Source organism: Monopterus albus, unplaced genomic scaffold, assembly GCF_001952655.1.
Source record: "Monopterus albus unplaced genomic scaffold, M_albus_1.0 scaffold31.1, whole genome shotgun sequence".
NCBI lineage: Eukaryota > Metazoa > Chordata > Actinopteri > Synbranchiformes > Synbranchidae > Monopterus > Monopterus albus.
The window spans coordinates 7,085,706-7,106,412 of NW_018127911.1; the positions used below are offsets into that span (position 1 = coordinate 7,085,706).

General features: G+C 39.1%; 1 protein-coding gene across 4 annotated transcripts in view; it reads right to left on the reverse strand.

Moving 5' to 3' along the window:
- The window catches only part of ulk4 (unc-51 like kinase 4), an 84,824-nt gene extending 65,083 nt beyond the window's left edge, over nucleotides 1–19,741 (reverse strand). For 2 of the 4 annotated variants that reach the window (XR_002274659.1, XM_020596888.1), the window contains exons 1-18: nucleotides 19,718–19,741; nucleotides 17,982–18,122; nucleotides 17,598–17,697; nucleotides 16,873–17,012; nucleotides 16,623–16,785; nucleotides 14,405–14,506; nucleotides 14,022–14,105; nucleotides 13,768–13,843; nucleotides 13,227–13,352; nucleotides 12,580–12,887; nucleotides 12,235–12,304; nucleotides 11,767–11,833; nucleotides 11,459–11,545; nucleotides 11,051–11,111; nucleotides 10,712–10,929; nucleotides 10,318–10,364; nucleotides 9,776–9,854; nucleotides 2,554–2,661 (exon numbers count right to left, since the gene is read on the reverse strand). Coding sequence is in view for 3 of the 4 variants with exons in the window: in XM_020596888.1 (XP_020452544.1) it covers nucleotides 2,554–2,661; nucleotides 9,776–9,854; nucleotides 10,318–10,364; nucleotides 10,712–10,929; nucleotides 11,051–11,111; nucleotides 11,459–11,545; nucleotides 11,767–11,833; nucleotides 12,235–12,304; nucleotides 12,580–12,887; nucleotides 13,227–13,352; nucleotides 13,768–13,843; nucleotides 14,022–14,105; nucleotides 14,405–14,506; nucleotides 16,623–16,785; nucleotides 16,873–17,012; nucleotides 17,598–17,697; nucleotides 17,982–18,122; nucleotides 19,718–19,726 (1,986 nt within the window). In the remaining variant the exon portion in view is untranslated. Of the gene's footprint in view, nucleotides 1–2,553; nucleotides 2,662–9,775; nucleotides 9,855–10,317; nucleotides 10,365–10,711; nucleotides 10,930–11,050; nucleotides 11,112–11,458; nucleotides 11,546–11,766; nucleotides 11,834–12,234; nucleotides 12,305–12,579; nucleotides 12,888–13,226; nucleotides 13,353–13,767; nucleotides 13,844–14,021; nucleotides 14,106–14,404; nucleotides 14,507–16,622; nucleotides 16,786–16,872; nucleotides 17,013–17,597; nucleotides 17,698–17,981; nucleotides 18,123–19,025; nucleotides 19,091–19,717 lie in introns of those variants that run through there. The other 2 variants (XM_020596889.1, XM_020596891.1) reach the window with 2 other exon arrangements.
- Between the last annotated feature and the right edge of the window lie 966 nt (nucleotides 19,742–20,707).

Below are 20,707 nucleotides of genomic sequence, written 5' to 3' on the forward strand. Positions count from 1 at the left end.
GCAAATCCTCCCTCCCCCCGCGGCTCCTCCGCCGCAGGCAAGCAAGCACAGAAGGGGCAAGCGGCCTGCGGCGAGAGGGCCAGCTCGGCGTGCTCTGCGCCGAGGCAGGCAGCGCAGCAGGGGTGCGGGTCACTGGGTAAGATGAAGCCCGTTTCACAGCCAGGACACATGGTGACAGCGTGGCGGCGTCTTCGCTCTTTAGTATTATCCATGACGATGTTTATAGGACTGAACACTGAAAAAAAAGAAAAAGTAGAGCTAAGGCCGCAGTGACACCTATACTACTCCTGCGGACGTAATTGAGGACAGCCCAGTGCAGGGCACAGGGCGCGAAAGAATCTCTTCAGGACTGCGCATGCGCGAGGGATAAACCCAATAGCGACAGCTCTTAGAGGGCGAAGCCTATACGAAATAGAACTATAGCGTAGTTGTTAAGCAGCTGTTTCTCTGTAGCAGGCAGAGAAAGAAGAAGCCTGTCTGGTATGTATGTCTGGTATTGCTGGTTAGACTTTATTCCTGAAGTACAAATATGTATATTTAAAGCTTCACACCTGTTGCCAGCACACAGAGATACAATATGACCTCCCTTACACTTTAATAAACCCTCATTTACTTGACTATGCCTAATGCCACATTCACTGTAGAATTACTCAAATGATGTACACTTTGTCATTGTAAACAACACTGCTCCTTTTGTGTTGGAATATTTTTATATTTTAAAAAATTCCTGCAAAGAAGAAAAATAGTTTAATTTAGCTATTGTGTTTTATTTTCTTACTGCAACTAACTGACAAAGACAGACACTTTGTTGTTCAACAGTGGGATCTCTGAAGGAGGTACAGAAAACAGGTGATTATCATGCTGTCATTTGCTAAGAACACACTGGCATCAATGGAAACATTAGCTCTTGCCAGAGCTGAAAGGTCAGTTTATTAAGAGCTCCTAGATCCTACAAGATTTTAAACAGCTTGAGGAGAGTAATATATTGTAGTTGGGCAGGGTGATTGATTTTTTTAAGGTTATCTATGAATTGTGTAAATAAAAATCTTAAACTTGATCGACTTGCCTGGATATATTGAGGTTAGCCAGAAATAAATTGGGATCACCTTGTGCAATCAGGTCTGACGAAGTCTCCTCCACTCTTTCTCTTGTAATTTTTAGGACTGGGGATCAAATCGCTTTCATTTCAATTTAATCAGCATGTAAATTTAAACTACATGACCTAATGACAAAGCACTCAGTTTCATTCATTTCACTCAAGATTGGCCTTTCCACTGAAGTAATAAGAAAATGTCTTTTGATCTTTCTTGCATCTGGAATGAGTGTTGTGCTGCATCATTTTTGACTCATTCCATAATAACCACTTAAGAGTTGGGAAAAGAGAAACCTTTCTCTGAACGAGGATTTTCACTATCCACATTTAAAAATCCATCTGTAACACAGAATGTTATGGGCTAGTTTGCACATTATTTGCAGAGCAAACTACAGATGAGCAACTTTGCCAGCCTACTTTTATTTCAGGTTGAAAGTTATCAGCAGAGTGAGCAGCAGGGGGATAATTCTATCTCTCACAACATGTGACATTATGAATCGATCAATGAATATAATGACGTTTTTGACTATGATAGCATGTCCAGGACGTAGTATCAGGCCTCAGCAATGCAGAGAGTACCTGTCTAAGAGTTAATTAATGACCCAGACAAACTACAGGATTTCAACTAAATCTAACATATTTGATTAAAACCAGCAGTCTCTGAAAGGCACAGATTGCTGATTTTAAGCCCTGATTTCTTCTAGTGCAGTGAGCTGAGCTTAAGGGACAGGCATACACTGTGGAGAAATAGAAGATGTATTTCTTTTTTTTCCCGATGCACATTCATATGTTTTCAGCAGCAATAGCATTAGTAGATTTTTTTGTTCTTCCATCTCTGCATTTCCATGAATCTTGTGTTTTACTTCACAGTTACAGTCGGGTAGATTTTTACATAAGCCAGTAAAAACCTCAAACATCAAATTTTGATCAAAAACCTTTATTAAATGTCACAGCACACCCTGTCTGTGCATGTCTAATAAAAGAGAAATACCAGAAAATAACCTTTAAAAAGTCAGGGGAAAAAATTTGCACTTTGTGGTTGTATACCTCCCCCAACCACTCAAGTTCATGGAAATGGCAGAGATATGAGGCCACCATGACCTTGACCTTTGACCACCAAAATCTAATTAGTTCATCCTTGAGTTCAAGTGGATATTTGTGCCAAATCTGAAGAAATCCCCTCAAGGCAGTCCTGAAATATCATGTTCACGAGAATGAAATGGACAGATGGACATCCCGAAAACGTAATGCCAGTGCTGAGGCACAATAATATTCTTCTCAGCAATGAAACCACTGCAATCAGAGCCCTTTATGTTCATGTAACTAAGTGCACATGTGCACCCATTTCTCACTTAGGCAGTGTGTGCTTGGATCCATTAATTCATTTCCTTTATATCAATCACCTGCTGTTTCTCTCACTTTGTGTCACTTGATACTGGCTTCTGACATGCAGTGTTTACCTGAGAGGCAATGAGGTAGAGGAACTCCCCAAGTGGTGGCAACAGAAACTGCTTTACTTTACTGTTCCTCAGATTGTCCCTCAACAGGTCTGTCAGTGTGGACACAGCCTGGAAAGACAAAAGAGAGCAGGATCCAGTCTTAAGAGCACAGTTGCAAATTAAACAAAATAAAAACATCTAAAAATCCTGCCTGTGTAAAACTGAAATGAAGACAAGAAAATATAACCAACATTTTCTAAAGTAGTTAAAAACATCACTATCAATTATACTTTTACCAGGAGAGCATTCATTATTTTCATTCTTTCCTGTCAGATGTTTTCCACATTAAGCCGCTTTAAGTTGAACAGTACCATCCAGGGTGATTCAACCATTAAATATTTTGGGTGTTTCTTAAAAGCCACATTACAAATCATGTTCAGGTAAATGTTTTTACAGTCATGGCCAAAAACATTGGCACCCCTGCATTTCTGTCCAATAACACACCACTTCTCCCAGAAAATCACTGCAATCACAAAGTCTTTGGTATTCTCATGTTTATTTCTTTTGTTTGCATTGTAACACAAAAAAGCAGAAAGAAAAAGTCAAATCTGATCCATTCCACACAAACTCTAGAAATGGACTGGACAGAATTGTTGACACCCTCAACTTAATATTTGGTAGTGCACCCTTTGGACAAAATAACTGAAATCAATCACTTCCTGTAACCATCAGTGAGTTTCTTCCACCTCTCTACTGGAATTTTGGACCACTCTTCTTTTGCCAACTGCTCCAGGTCTCTCAGACTTGAAGGGTAATATCGGTAATATCACAAACGTTGACCACCTACCAATTAAATGCAAAAACCCACTCCTCATTTCTCTAGCCATTGCCAAGAAAACAATCTTTCAAAACTGGAAATCAAAAAAATCACTACACCTAAACCACTGGACCAACCTTCTGACAGAATACATCACACTAGAGAAAATGGCATCTACTCACAAGAATAGTTTATCAGCTTTTTGAGACAACAGGGAAAACCATTTTTAACACATTTCAACTTGAACCAAACACCTGGGGCTGAGGTCACGCACATTCCCACCAACCTCTAGAAATGTAACAAGCTGCTTTTATTGGTAGTACTCTTGTTGTTGTTGTGATCTTTTTTCTCTCCTTCTCCCTTTCTTGCCCTTCATAGACTGCATAAGTTGGAAATACACACACTTCACAGCCTCACACACCACGATCTTGTAAAACGCTCTACATCTTTTTGTAATGTCATGTATCCATTGTCTTGTCTCCCATGTCAGGACTTGTTTTGTTAATGTGTTACTTTGTTTCAATAAATTTCTTATCAATGCATACTCACAAGAAGTTTTGATGGGAGGAAAATATAAAGATAAAAGCATAAAGGATAACTAATAAGAAGAAGATAAAGTGAAAAAAGGAAGATGAAACAAGAGTGAGATGAAAGAGAAGGGAATGCATAACACAAATGAATGAAGAAAAAAGAGAAAAAGCAACAAAGGATAAGAAAAGAGTAAGAAAACCACTAAATTGTGCACATCACACACACCAAACTACAAGGTGACACACATGCATGCATGGATACACAAACACATGCATGTATTGAGAGCATTATTTTATGCACGCATATAACTAGGTAATATCTAGGTACACAAACTCATGAAATCATATGCACTCCACAGTGACATATGCAACCACACACTCACACACAGAGTTAAGTATATGCAGAGACAGCTTTCCGGGCTGGCTGCTTCCTGGCATTAGAATTACTGCCAGCTTCCCCTCTTTGTGATCTGATGCAAGTTTGCAAGAGCCTCACTCGTCTATCTCTCCCTCTCTCTTCTGCACTTTCTTTTTCTCTCTCTCTGTTCACACCTTTTTCCCCCTCTATTGTTTTTTCTCTACTGCTTCTTTTCTTTTTCTGCTTTACTTTGAACTGCCCTCCATGTATGTACTGTATCACACAATATACTGTATCTCACTCTCTCACCTACATCTTTCTCTCGCACATCTTTCCTTTTACTTTGCTCAAGAACCATAGCACACGATCATGTTAAGCCATCCATGTGCAGCTATCCAGGAATCCAGTTTGCCACAAGAATCCTGAGTAGGTCTGAAAATTATTGCTAAGACAAAGGGGATTTTTTATTTTACCTTATTTAAACTTAGTTATACATAAACTATGAATTCATGTCCATAGCACTGTTAAACTAGTAGAGTATGTTGATAGCACACATGTGCAATAAAAAAATCTCCTCTTGATTTTCTGCCTATTTCCCACACTGTTGCTCTATCTTCTTTCCCTGTCCTTTCCTCCACTAATAACATAAATAGCTGACTGGAGAGTTTAAATTGTAGGATGTGTTTGAAACTGGGCACTGCTTTCAAGCAGAGGGTGCAGAAAGGCACCTCTGTGCAACCAGTCAGAGTGAGAAAGCAAACACAAATACAAACACTACTACTTCCTCCAGGAGCCATTATCATTATCTCAGCATCAACAGTCTTCTAGATCAAAAAATGCACACGAATGTACACAAAGGAAACATAAACATGTACACTTAATTAAGATGCATAAACAACAATCATATAGTGGCAGACAGAATAGAAAGATGTTTCAGCACAGCACACCAATGTTTTACACATATACATGTATATACAAATAAAGCACAAGAGCAGTTACTGTATGAGAGAAGAAGTTGCTAGATTATTACTCCTGTAAATAAGGAACTGCACATGACTTTACAGCTAATACAAGTTTTTTTTTCTGCTGAGGTGAAAGAGGAGACTGGGATATGAAGCAGTACTGCAGCACTGCAGTCAGAGGTAACCTTCTTATCTTCAAGCGCACAGCTTAACTTCCTAAATATACATTAGCAATTGTACTGAGATGATTGAAGCAAAATGTATGTATGCTCTGCAGTACCCCATATCACATCATCATCCTGTAAATATTTAGACGGTTTTGCAAAGGAGAAAACACCTAATTTAAGAGATGTTAAATGTATATTAGAAGTGGTTCAAGCTATTTTCATTTCCAAGAGGTATTTACAAATGCAGAGCAGTGTTTTCCAGAAACCAATGGCCTGCGAATGTGTGTTCCTTAAGATTGCTGTGAGCTTTTAGAATGCTTTAAGACTCCATATCCCCATAAAACACTCTACACAGTGGGCGCTTTACCAGCTAAATGTTGTAAATTTAAGCCACAGAAAACTTTATAAGTGATAATAAGGGGGAAATGACTTCTGGTCCATTTTTAAAGCACAGCTTTTTAATTCTATTTGAAGAGATAGACAGACAGAGTGAGGGACAGGACGGGCAAACTAGAGAGAAATCACATCAGACAGAAAGCAGAGTGAGATTTTGCGACAGACAGGTGTGTGTGTGTGTGTGTATGTATGTTTGGGAGGGATTGAAGCTTACAGCAGTTACCATAGTAACTAAACCCAGCCCTGACACTCCAATCAGCAGGACTGCAGCAGGAGAACCCCTGCTGAGATAACACACTCAAATAAAAAAGCATATGCTGTTTTACTGGTCATTACTATACCATAACAATACAAACAACATTTGCATGTACACAAACTGGGAAACAGGAGAGACACACAAAAACTACATACCAAGGTCCTCTGCTGAGTGCACACACAAAACATGTGTCAGAAGACCCACTCACACTTAGAAACACACACACACAGACACACACACACAGTGTTTTCATTCCTTGTGGGGACTTTATATTGACTTACATTCATTTCCTATAGATTTATCCTAACCTTAACCATAACCACTACTTGCCTAACACCTAACCCTGACCCCAACACCTAACCTCATCCTAACCCTAAACCATGTTGCCACCCTAAAATTCAGTGATTTCCTTGTGGGGACTAGCATCTGGTCCCCACAAGGATGGCTGAGTCCCCACAGTGTGAGTGTGTTAACAGGTTTCGGTCCTCATGATGTAAGTAATACAAAGGGGCACAGAGAACCCTGTCTATAGATGGACATGCTCACAGACAAATACAGGGAGACACACTAAGAAACAAACACAAACATACAGCTTCGTCCTGTTCTTAACAATTTGTCACCCTATGGTAAGCTGCATGGAGGTAAGGAGTGTAGCAGAAAAAAATGTTCCACCATTTGTCTATAACAAGTGCACAAAAAAAACATTGCTATGCCACAGTCGACCATTTTGTAAATCATCATGATGACTCTGTAGCAATAAAGTGTCAGAGCAAGTGGAGAAAGAGAGAAGAAAAAGACAAACCAGGAGAGGGAGCAGAGGTGGGATCAGAACTACTGTAGTCAGATAGATTTCATTCATAATAAGAAAGATGCTATTGAAAAAATGAAGAGTCAAAGAGCACAGGGAAAGTAAAGAAAAAGACAGGAAAAGTCATGAAGCTCTGTTGAGGATGCAAGAATCAAATAAGAAGAGTTACACTACAGCTCTCACTACCATACAATACTGTTTATGTTCAATTAGTTCCACACCACACTGTCTGAATGTGTGCATGTTTCCATGTACGTGTGTGTATTGAAGGGATCTTGATAAAGTATCTGAATGGCCAATTCACTAGAAGAATGTGAGTGCTGACTAGTGTCCTATTATATGACAACACTTTTTTTTTTGCTATGATTTATTATGTACGCAAATCTTATGTTAACATAGTCTTATGCAACAATCCTGTAATAAGTAACTTCATGAAGGCTATAATGTTCCATTTTTGTTTAAAACTGTTTGAGAGGTTTTATCTACCTTTCTGCATGATGCACTACAACAGCGACAGAAATTGCATCCTTCCAACAATCATTAAGCTTAATTAACACCCATCTGAAACAGCTTCAAAAACTGAACATTCCAACTTTCATGAAAGTGGGATTTATAGCAGGATGTTTGTATTAGACTTCGATATCATGCTTCACTATAGGGATGGTATTAGCCAGGTGATGAACAGTGCCTGGTGTTCACCAGGCAGTGCTTGGAGTTCTGCCCAAAGAGCTCAATTATTGTCTCATCAGACCAGAAAATTGTTTTCCTCATGCTCTCAGAGTCCTTTAAATGCCATTTGGCAAACTCCATCCAGTTGTCATATGCCTTTTACTCAAAGCGGCTCTTGTCTAGCCTCTCTATCATGAAGGCCTGATTGATGGAGTACTGCTGAGATGGTCATCCCTATAACAGGGTCTCCCATCTCTACAGGGTACTTCTGAAGTCCTGTTAGAATGATTGCTGGGTTCATGGTCACCTCCCCGTCCAAGCCTGTTTGTGCCCAGTTTCTCAGTTTAGCCAGACGGCCAACTCTAGGAAAAATCCTGGTGGTTACAAACTACTTCAATTTCACAATTACTGAGGCCACTGTGCTCCTGGGAACACTCAGAGCTTTAGAAATGATTTCATACACTCGCCCTGAGCTAGGTCTCACCTCAATTTAAATCGCAGTGGTCTCCAGAGAGCTCTTTAGACTTCATGGCTTGGTTTTGTCCTGACATGCAGTGTGAATTATGGGAACTTATATACACGGGCATGTGCCCTTCTAAACTTTGTCCAGTCACTTAAATTTGTCACAGGTGGACTTCAGTCATGTTTTAGACACAGCGCAAGGAAAACCAAAGCAAACACAATACACATGACCACAACCTGGAGTGCCAGAGCAAAGGGTCTGAATACTTTTTTAAATTAGAGATTTTGGTCACTGATTTTTAATAAATGTACAAAAAAATTCAAACATCATGTTTTCACTTTGTCATTGTGGGTTACTGAGTGTAGACTGACATGCAAAAAAGGCAACTTTTATTCATTTTAAATTATATCTACAACACAAAGTGTGCAAAGAGTGAAGGACCCTGAATACTTTCTGAAACCACTACATGCAGCACATCTACTTCCAGCTGCCATATTAGTATCATCATAAGCTGGAAAACTACATCTAATCAGTTTATGATCATGTAAAGAGACAAACAGTTTTAACTCATTAATATAAGAGAGGTGTTTTCAGGATCTCTGAGGCTAATGAAAATCGTGTCTTACTGGTTTTTAATGCCACCTGCTGGTATATACTAGTACTATAACGTAAGAGTGGACAGAACAGGCATTCCCATCCACATCTTGTTTTAAGGGATATTCATATTGGGGAATTTTAATTACTGTCCCTGAGCAGAGCAAAGGGACGAATAAGGTCAAAACATATATATATGCACAGCAACATTAAGCAGAACTTTCTATAAATAAAGCAACTATTACATATATTGCATGCAGTATATGCACTAATTGTGTTTATGTCTTATGTGTGTTCTTGTGCAGAAATGTGCATTTCTTGGGTAGGCTTCTGCTGGTATGTACTGCCACCTCTTTGGTGCAAACTGGTACTACACTTTAATATGGCTTTAGCAATGTACCTTAATGTGTAGAAAAAAATGACAAAAGATTGATTTTAGAATGATTCTTTCATGCTTACCCCTGCCTGTACTAGCCTTTAAAGGTTGAACAAAGACTGATATACTGAAATTCAATACTCAATGTGAACTTGAAGTGAAAACAATCCATCCACTGTACTGCTAGTTGGTCACAGGCATGTTGGAGCCAATCCCAGCAGACACTGGGGAAGAAGCGGGGTACCCCCTGGACAAGTCACAAGTCTATCACAGGACTGACACTGAGAGACAGACAACTATTCACACACGCACACTAAATTGGCAATTTAGAGTCAGCAGTCAACCTAACCTGCATGTTTGAACTGTAGGATAGAGCTGGATTACCTGCAGGAAGCACACGCAGGCACAGGGAAAACATGCAAACTTCACACGGAAAAGGCCCTAGTTAGCCAGGAGGTTCAAACCCAGACCCTTCTTGCTATAAGCTGACAGTGCTAACCCACTGCTCCACCATACCACCAGTGAAACAATATAGAGTTTAAATTCCCATTTACATAATGTCTGTGTGTGACCAGTATTACTCAAACTTTGTTGACAAAACCTGTTTACACAATCACACTGTGGGGACAGCCTTCCTAGTGGGGACCAGATGCTGGTCAAGGCCATGCAAATCACAGAATTTTAGGGTGACCATCTGGTCTAAGGTTAGGATAAGGGCAAGTTTTAGGCAAATAGTGGTTAAGGTTAGCGTAAGACTTCTGGACATAAATTTACTATAAGTCAATGTAAAGTCCCCACAAGGAACAAAAACAAATACGTGTCTGTGTGTGGTGTGTGTGTTACGGACCTCTGAAACAGGACTCTCCTCCCCGAGTTCAGTACAGTGCAGAGCCAGTAGACCCATCACTCTGAGAACCTTACTCCGCCTGAAAAACATTTTCATTTATTTTTAAGTATGATACAGTAAGTGACATTTCTGTTTACATATCGCTCAATCGAAATGTGTACAACACTATTTCCAAAAAAGTTGACACTGCATAAAATGTAAAAATTTAATAAATAAAAACTGAATTCAATGATTTGCAAACAATTTAAGACCTATAATTAATTGAAAATTGTATTAAAAACACATCAAATGTTGAAACTGAAGCATTGTATTGTTTTTTTTGAAAAACAAGTGCTCATTTTAAATTTTAATGCCAGCAACTCATTTCAGCAAGTCAGGCAACAGGTCTGGACTGCAAACACATTTACAAATCACTATTTTCAGTTAGAATTTTGATTTTACATACAATCCCAACTTTTTCTGATTTGAGGTTGTAGTTTACTGTACTACTGTGTATCAGTAGTAACCATTTACAGAGGGGCTACAGTACATGATGTACTTACACATCCCAGTTAGGAGCTTGTCGTAACTGCTGGGTTAATGTTGGAAACTGCATGAAAGACAGAAAATTCAAGTCAGACAAAGAGAAAAAGAGGAGGCAAACAAGAGTAAGAAATTAATCTGAAAAAATATGAAAAATCGTGGGTTTTAGACTCAAGACATTTCTGAGATATTGCATTCACAAAAATGGGACAGACAATCAAAATACATAATGCTTCTGACCATGGCTGTCACCAGTGCAGAGGGACAAAATATTTTACAACCTCAAGTTCACTGACATTTAGTGTTTAGAAATAAAAAAATTTCCCTAATAAAATACAAAATTGTCTCATTAAACCTGACCAATGATGCAATATTACTTTTACAGTAATCCAAAGTAAATATAGATTTTCCTACCACTTCTGAGGCAATCAGCCTGTTGGCAATAACTTTATGTCCAACCACACAGCATAGGTAACAGAGCAGGTTGAGTCTGGAGCGAATGGCTGTGGAGGATGGAGGAGCAGCAGTGGAGGAAGACAGAGGAGTGGAGGGATTCTGTTCTTCAAGAGATGAACAAAGCTCTAAGAGGAAGACAGTCCACTGTTCATCATTCAGAGACTGCAGCTTCTCAACTGGAGAGGAGATGAAAAACATCAGACAAACTGGAGCCAGTGAACAGACACCGATATCCTCTGTACTTTCTGCAGGACACTGAAGAAACCGCTTGATTTTGACTCAAAAAAATGAATGCACCTGAATATGCTGGTACACAAAGTGTTTTTGGATCAAAACGCACAGGAGGACTCTTAAAAATCTGTTAAAGAGAAAGACAACACCACAGATTAACTTAAGTCTGAGCTGTTTCAATGCCCACATAGATATTTTATTTCTTTCCTAGTTTGTATGCAAGCAATAATAACACTGAAAGATTTACAGTAAACCAGTTTTAAGCAAGAGGCATCCATGTCATTGTTGCTAGTACAAATGTAGCTTTACTTAATACAGTTTCATTGTGTGAGGAGATTGTAATAAAACCTGGACAGCAGGAAAGACTTCACAAGGACAATTACTACTGAAGATTATAAAAACTCAAATACATGTATTTAAGTATGAAAACACCCAAAAATCTGAAATGTGCCCAATAATACTACATGCCCGTACCTTGGGGTTGTCTATGATTGGTGTCACAGTCAGATCAGAGTCAGTGTGGAGAAGAGCTTTCACACATGATGTGATGTCAGTGCTGGCCTAACAGCAGGAGAAAAAAAACAGACAGGGGCAGAAAAGTCAACCGCAGCAGGAGAAGGCTGAAGAGAAACCAGCAGATGTAAAATTTAAGAAAAACAGCAGAAGAATTACTGGGCTTAGGCACAATAACTAAGTTGCTAATTTGCCAGTCACCCAAGGCATTACTATCAGTATAATCACTCCTCTCAGCTGCTTGCAGTGTACTGTATGGTAGCAGTTACCTGAGGTACAGGGTTCTGGTTTGGAGAGTCTGAGGTACTGCAGCTCCTTCTAGAGTTGGCACGAGAACTAGAAGAACAACAGGAAGGGAATATTCAATATACAGTGAGCTGCTCATGGTCAGCAGTTGGACACAGCATGTGCATGAGGCTCACAGCCTGTAGCTTAATTAATAGAGCTCTGTGCTGCTAAGGATAGATGTGTGAATACCACTGTGGCCAGTGATTCTAAAATTACTCTTTATGTGCTGGCCTAGTGTACACACAGCAATGCATTGTATTTGTAGATGCATGTGTCCAACACAAGAGTTAGGAAAAAGTACAACTTATAAAAACATTTGTGATTTTTTTTTAATTCAGGATAAAAAAAATTAACAAGTCCAACAAGCAGCCTACAACGTAATTATATCATGTGATGCTGGAAAACCGTGACAAAAGAGGAAGAGGCAGCAGGTAGACTGAACCAAATACCTGAGCAGAAAAATGGCCTCTGTGTTGTCCTCATCCACACCACTTTTTGGCCTGAGCTCTGATACGTTACCTGAAGGAGAAGGCACATAAGTCACCCTCTGCTGAGATAGTGGTTGCTTCTCTCGTAATGTCCAAACAAAAACCTTTCACATTTAACCCTATCTCTCTCTCTCTCACACACACACACACACACACACACACACCATCCACATATGCAGAAGACATACTAACATGCTTCACACACACACACACACACACAACATCCACATATGCAGAAGACATACTAAAATGCTGAACTTAAAATACATGAACACAACTAAACACAGACATCATGGAATGTGTTACCTAGTGTGAATGATGTATTGGCCAGCAGTGGTTGGCACAACTGCTGGGCCCTATCTAGCCTGGGGTGATCTTCTGTTGCCACCTCTCTATCCAAGCCTTGGCTGTTCCTTAAGGTGCTACGGGTTGTGTGTCTGACAGCTTGTTGGCTACCAGTCCCTCTGTCAGATAGTCTGTCATTAGTTGAAACTTCTGTCTGTGATGACATTAATTCCTCAGAAATTCTATGGACTGGCTGGAGGATGGTCAATTGGTTGCAGGGAAACTCATCTGCCTGTTCTGGAAGGAAAGGGTCAGGTATCCCTGTGTGTCTGTGGAAGTATTGTAAAACCAAACAAAAACATTCAGTTGAAGTAAAAATGTAAAAAATAAATAAATAAATTTAAAAAAATGCACCATAGATACAGCAATGCAGAACTGTTTTCACTAAACTTTATGGTAATTCGGTTGGCTGTTTGTCATGCGAATGCATTCTATTGCATCATATTGAAAGGCTTTTCAAACATTTTAGCTTCTCACTGTGGATTTATATCTACATTAATGTGGGCATCTTTACTGGTCTTTCACAAACCAAATCTGAATGCAATAAAATGGATTCAACAAAGTGTTTGTAGAACTCTGTAGGAAGTGTTAAATCAAGAGAAACACACCCCAATCTAGCTTGACCAACTTCCTCATAGCAGGTGTTTTCCTCCTCTTCTACACCTTCCACATCTTCTTCCTCATCCCGTACTTGTGTCCAAAAAGGGTGGGCCAACAACTCTGGCCAGGCCATCCTAAATTTAAAACAAACAAAGTAATAAATAAATAAATATTTTATCATCTTAAAAACTGTTGTTATATGAGACGAGAACAATACTTGCTTTATTTATAAAACATTTTAAATGCAAAGTACAATGTAATGGCTATGCTGTTAGGATAAGGATTCAGTATCAAATAACATTAGGAAATTAGTTTAATTCTGTTGCAGGTTCATGAACATTTAACCACCTGGACTATTATACTTTTCTATTTAAATAATGTGCAACAATAACATCTGCAGCATTTGATGTTAAAATAAAAATGTCAGTTACAACCATCTTACAATAATTTAAAATTGACAGTATGGATGCTGTGTTGTAATTACAAATAAAATCTGCAGTAGTAAATTTGAGTATGCTGGATCGGTGTGTGTGGGTAAACGAACCTGACCTCTTATCTGGGTTTCTGTTGAGCAAGCCTTTCAGAAGATTCTGGAAGTCCTCACTAGGAGGACTGGCTGCAAACACTGTGACAAAAAACAATGAAGGGTGAAGAATAAAGAATGAGCTTCATTAATTAAACGAAAGTCACTTACAGATGACAATATTTGTTTTGCTAAGTAGCACCAAAATGTTTATGTGATAATCTCTGTGTGCAAGTGCGTGTGTGTATGTGAGTGAGTCAGGTATGCCCTTGTGTATTACCTGTCTGTCTGGGAGGTGGTGGATCCTGATGTAAAATCATCTCTGCCAGTTCAGTGTAGCTGTCAGAACAGAATGGAGGTTTACCTGGAAAACAAAAATAGTGTTGGTTCTGGTTTACAATACAGCACAGTATAGTATAGTGTAGCATATTGTTACTGTATATTGAGATCAGCGTTAGCATCCTATTGCCTGCTGTACTCTGTGCTGTAACCTCATAGGTTACAGCACTTTTATTCTGTTTCTTGATAATTAATACCTTTATCAATTACCATCACCATGAAATATAAATACCCAACAAAGTACAAAACCCTTTGTTAAATGAATTGATGCTTATGTGTATTAATTATACAGTACTTAGTGTGTGTATGTGTGCAGGTGGATACCAGTGTACATGTAGTAGAGTATACAGCCCAGAGCCCAGAGATCAGAGCTCACATTGGTTTCTGATCCCTGCAAAACCTCTGGAGCACTGTAAGTTGGAGAACCTAAAAATATACATGCACACACATAAAGTAATTAAGAAAGACAAAAATTGTATAAGAAGACAACCAGTCCCATCATTAATAAAAGATGTTTTGATACTGAGTTTTGCCCAAATTCCACATTTTTATGAGCTTAGTATTCTTGGTCATCAGTGTGGTAAATTGTGGAGACTAATATTAAACCAATGATTTAAATTACTGACAAAATGTGGACTTATTTAGAAGTTATCATAGAGTATACTTCAACCACAAATCAGAAAAAGTGGGCACATATGTAAAATCAAAATTACAACTGGAAATAGTGATGTGTAAGTCACTTGTGTCCTTGTACTACACTGAAAACAATACAGCAGCACATTATTTGATGTGATACCTCATCTGTTTTATTCTTTGTTCAAAATAAACACTTACTTCAGTTCTGATGTCTGCAACACATTCCAAACAAAATTGGGATGATGGCATTTCAGGGCCAGTAATGAGGTAAAACAATGAAATGATGATTCCATTTGAAATAAGTGACTGCATCATGATTTGGTACAAAAGTGGCATCAAGGAAAGTTCAAGCCCTTTAGAAGCAAAGATGGGCCGAGGACCACCAGTTTGCCAACATATGCATGAAAAAAATCATTAACATGTTTAAAAACAATGTTCCTCAAAGAAAAATAAGAAGGGATTTGGACATGTCACCCTCTATGGTGCAGAACGTAATTAAAAGTTTCAAGGAATCTGAAGGGATTTCAGTGCATAAAGGGAAAGGACACAAGCCTAAGCTGGATGACCGTGATCTCTGATCCCTCAGATGACACTGCATCATGAATCATCACTCTTCTATAAGTGATATAACCACATGGGCTCAGGATGACTTCGGCACACTTGTGTCAGGCACTACAATACGTAGCTACATCCATAAATGGTACTTAAAACTGTACTTTGCCAAAAGGAAGCCCTATGTCAACAGTGTCCAGATGCTCAGTCGACTGCTCTGAGCTCAGAGGCCTCTGGGATGGACCATCACACTGTGGAAACATGTACTGTGGTGAGGCGAATCAGTATTTCAGGTCTTTTTGGACGCCATGTGCTCTGGACCAAGGACAAAAAGGACCACGGAGACTGTTACCAGCAACAAGTCCAAAAACCAGGGTCTCATAGTCTGGGGTTGTGTCAGTGCCCTTGGCAAAGGTAATTTACACCTCAGTGATGGCTCCATTGATGCTGAACAATACACAGAGACTTTGGAGCAACATGTGTTGCCTTCAAGACGACATCTCTTCCAGGGAGGCCCATGCATATTTCAACAAGACAATGCAAAACCTCTTACTGTGCACATTACCAAGGCCTGGCTGTGGAGGAAAAGGGTGAGAGTGCTGGACTGACCTGCCTGCAGTCCTGACCTGTCCCCAACAGAGAATGTATGGCACATTGCGTCAATGAAGACCCAGGACTGTTGTGCACCTTAAGACTTGTTTGCAGGAAGAATGGGACAAAATGACGCCTGACACATTTAATCACGTGGTGTCCTCAGTCCCTAAACGTCTTTTAATTGTTGTGAAAAGGAACGGCAACATCACACCGTGGTAAATGTTTAATGTTCCAACTTTTTTTAGAATGTGTTGCAGACATCAGAATTGAAGTGAGTGTTTATTTTGAATAAAGAATAAAAGTGATGAGGTATCACCTCAAATAATGTGCTGCTGTATTACTTTCAATGTTATACAGGGCACAGATGATTTACAAATCAATATTTTTAGGTTTAATTTAGATTTTACATACCATCCCAACTTTTTTCTAATTTGGGGTTGTATATGTTCTCAGTTTTTAGTTTTTGATATGATCATCATGTCATAAGAAAGACTATTCCATCCCCTTGTTCTCTGTTCCTTGCCTCCTGGCATTTTGAATTCATCAACATAAACAGTATTGGTTATGAGCTCATTCTTCAGCTGACCACTTGTTAATTCATCAACATAAACAGTATTGGTTACGAGCTCATTCTTCAGCTGACCACTCCTTTGGCTGATTTTTCCACACTGTCTGTCATATAAGATCCTTGCCTACCTGATTTTTCAAATAACAATGTTGTTTTCAAACAATCCAATATATATAAAACCAAAATGATTACCTCGTAATCTTTTTCTAATGTTGTCAGTCTTCTCCTTGTCATCTCCTTCCTCTGCCTCCTCGGTTGTATAGAGCAAGGTAAAGAAATCCTCCATTGTCTCTCCCTCTGCCTTGGACAGACTGAAGTTACCAAACTTCAGGATGCCACTACCATCCAGCAGGATCTATGAGCGAACAAATGAGAGTTATTGTACAGAATGCCAATTTTGCTATTATCATCTTACACACACTGTATGAATACAAATGCTAACCTTAGTAGGGGTCAGGTCAGAGAAAACAATTCCTAATTCATGGATGTGTTTTAGTCCTTTGACCAAGTCCCATCCAAACCCCCTCACCACATCTTCTGACAGACATCCATCCTGAGCAATCACAGACTCCAGGGAACCACCTAACACAATAGAAAGAGACTGTCCAGATAAGAAGACAAAATAGCAAGTATGACTGAGACAGGGAAAGGAAAAAAAAACTCAAACAGAGTAACAGTAACACCTGCATTGTTTGAGAAATCAACAATCTTCTCTGCATATAAAAACATGGCAGTTTACAATCTATACCTGGATAAACCATAATGTTAGGGCATTCATCCATCCATCCATTTTCTATACCGCTTAGTCCCAAACGGGGTCATGGGGGGCTGGAGCCAATCCCAGCCAGCTGCGGGCGAGAGGCGGGGTACACCCTGGACAGGTCGCCAGTCCATCGCAGGGCTAACATGCAGACAAACAACCACTCACACAGGCAATTTAGAGACACCAATCAACCTAAGCTGCATGTCTTTGGACTGTGGGAGGAAGCCGGAGCACCCAGCGAGAACCCACGCAAGCACGGGGAGAACATGCAAACTAGGGCATTCACTATCTGTAAAATATTTTAAGCCACCTCCATATAATATCTTTGTCACTTCCCATTGTTTGACAGTCTGAAATGTGATAAACTCCTTCTAATGATGCATTACCCAAACATAATTACTGACCTGTACAGAGCTCCACTACCAACCAGAGATGGTTACTTGTCTCATACCACTCATAGAAACTCACTATGTTTTCATGATCCAGATCGTGGCTGAGACGTACCTAGCAGGGGCCAGAAACAAGACATATGTAAATGCAGGTATAGTTCATGACACGGATTTTGACAAAAACAAAATCCACCCTAAAATATTCACATCCAATACCCTGCACACTGTTTAGTGGACAATGTTGATTAAAATCTCTTATTAAAATTGGAAACAGACAGGGGGCCTAAAACTCTTGTCTATTAAAATTTAAGTCAAACACTATAATTTGGTTACTGTACATGAAAAAGAAGCAGTAACAGATGTTCTAGTAGGTTTATACAGTTTAAAGAACTGCCCTACATGGTTTGTAATCTCAGGTCTCTTTGCTTTGTCCGTGCAGATGATGGCTACATAGCTAAGACTGCCCTTTCTTCTTCCTTTATAGACAACAGAGCTACTGCCCGTCCCAAGCTCTTCATAGAGGATGAAGTTCTCCATCTGCTGTGGACGAGAAAAAAAGAGATAATTATTAAACACTTTAAGAAGCCGGGCTTAAGGGGCATTTGCTGTAATGTTATCCACTGGCAGAAGAAATTTTAAACAAATAAAGGCTCAAACAAATAAATATAAATGTATACCGCAATTAAGCTACACTGGTCTTTTTTAAATGTACCATAAGAGGGGCTAACATTTATCACATGTTTACATTATCCCACAACTACAGTATTTTTTATCCTTTATTTAACCGGGCCTCATTGAGAATAACATCTCTTTTTCAAGAGTGACCTGGCCAATAGGGCAGCAAAGACATTGTTATAACAGTATACACAAACAACAAACAACACACACTACAGTAAATACAACATCCAGTTATGTAATAAAAGTCAAGTCAACGTCAACACAGTTAAAATGCATAAGCAAACAGCTACAACTTTAACACGATACAATGCCTATGTGTAAAATTTACCACCGAATGACAAATACGCCGGTTAATTGGCTGCAGGACAAACACCTGTTTGATGGGTTTTCTTTTTTCTTTTTTTGAGTGGAGTTTTAACTTTCTTCCAGCCAACCAGGACTGGATATATTAAATTAGCATGTTTGAAGTAGACTAGATATTGAGCTTCTAAGTAGTGACTAACATATTTAGCGTTAACTTAAAGTGCAGAGATAGCTAGTTAGAGGCCAACTTCATGGTTGTGGTCTGCTAACCGCATACTTTATCGTTTATTCAGAACCACGGGCAGTTTGTTCGTTCGTCAGACAACATGTGAAAAAAGTACGATAGTAACCTAAAAACGCATGCAACTATACAGACACCCTAAAGATCTTATTTTAACAAACTACTAATACTTAACTATTAAAATGTCATTTGCTTTTCCAGTGAATTTGATATAGACTTACCTCTGCAACAACCCGCCACTGTTTGTTAGCGGAAGACTAGAGGGCCACGTAATTCCAACCGGGAAAGGGAAGTGCGGATATTTCCGATAAAATGAAGGCAAAATCTACTCACAAATTTTTTTTACATATGTATAAAGAGTTATGTTTATGATTATAAAATGTTCCCACATACATGTGATTCAAGCAAAATGCTGGTTTATTGCAAAAGTGTTAGTTATTTTAACATGTCCACCTACAAATGGTATATCCCTGCGTTGCTAGGATACAAGCGTGAACACAACAGGCAGTGCTGCTCGGAGGATAGTAGATCCTAGCGGTCCAGGATTGTATCCTGTGAAATGTCCAAAAGTATATCACAACTGTTATACACCAATCCCACAATTTACATAACATTGTATGGTTGGCTGGAGAAGAGAAAAAACCGGACACCAAAACTTCCTTTTCTTCGCTCTCGCAAGCAGCTATTTTGGGCTCAATGTATTTCGAACTCCTGCTGCAGTAAATTCACTTTGCTAGGGGAATAGATGCACACACTTTATAAAAGGCAAGTCCTAAAATGTGTTTTTACAATTTACAAATAAGCTTTATCTACTGAGGTAGAACAAGATTAAAAGAACAGTGAAAGGAGTATTGTGCTGACACATGCTCTCCCTCACCCCGAAATGTCTTGTAACAGAACCTTCCCTACCCACCATGTTCATGCAGCAGTGGAAACTTGCTGTGATTTCTCTCAAATGAATGGAATAGATGCCTCCTGGATGTTCAGAAGAAATAAATTACAGAGCAAAGGTCAAAGATGTCACAGTGCTGTTTTTAATTATTGCATTGTTTTTGGTTTAATAATTCTAACTTGTAATAACATGAGCTGTAATGCTTGAAGACTGAAAAACACCCTGAATTTTGTGGTCATTTTAAAGCTCCAACAGTCATATTTTAAGACTTTGACAACTCCTGGGGGTACTCTGAGAAGCTCTGCATGCTGGTTCCTTCATGTTGTTAAAACATTAAGGTAAGATTAACATGTCTTAATCTATGATGGCTATATGGAAATACAAGTACACTGTGATGGTAAAACAATCTTAAACAGCTGTCAAAGCAGCAGGAACTTAATGTTAAAGATGATATATTAATGATGATGTATTTCTACTTAAGGCAAACTTACCAGGACAAGTTAACATTCAACAGCTCAGCGTTGGTTTCATGATGCATGTTTGTTGCTAACAAAGACATACACTACCAAACTTTTGAAAGCATTTGGGGACTTTGTATACAGGTCATTAACACTACACATGGCCAAAGAAGTGGAATGACAGCCAGCAGCAGCCTAATTTTAAGAGTGATTATTGCAGTAAATCCAACTTTATGTATTACTACTATGACTTTACCAGAGGATGCTACATTTAAGTTAGCGCAGTTCAAGTTCTGCAGTATAGTGAATGTTATGTTTCTCATAAAAGCAAAATTAACCTGCTGGATTTTTGAAGGGAGTTTGATCACTTTTTTTACCAGAAAGTGAAACAACATGCGCTGTCCCTGGTGCTGAACAACACAATCCTGAACAACTTTTGACTCAGGAATCTAAAACACTGACCTCAGCTTCTACCCCTGTCCATCTTCCACCAATAAACAGATAGGCTGCGGAAACATGCTTCACCTTCCCATCTGTAGTCTTAACTACACCT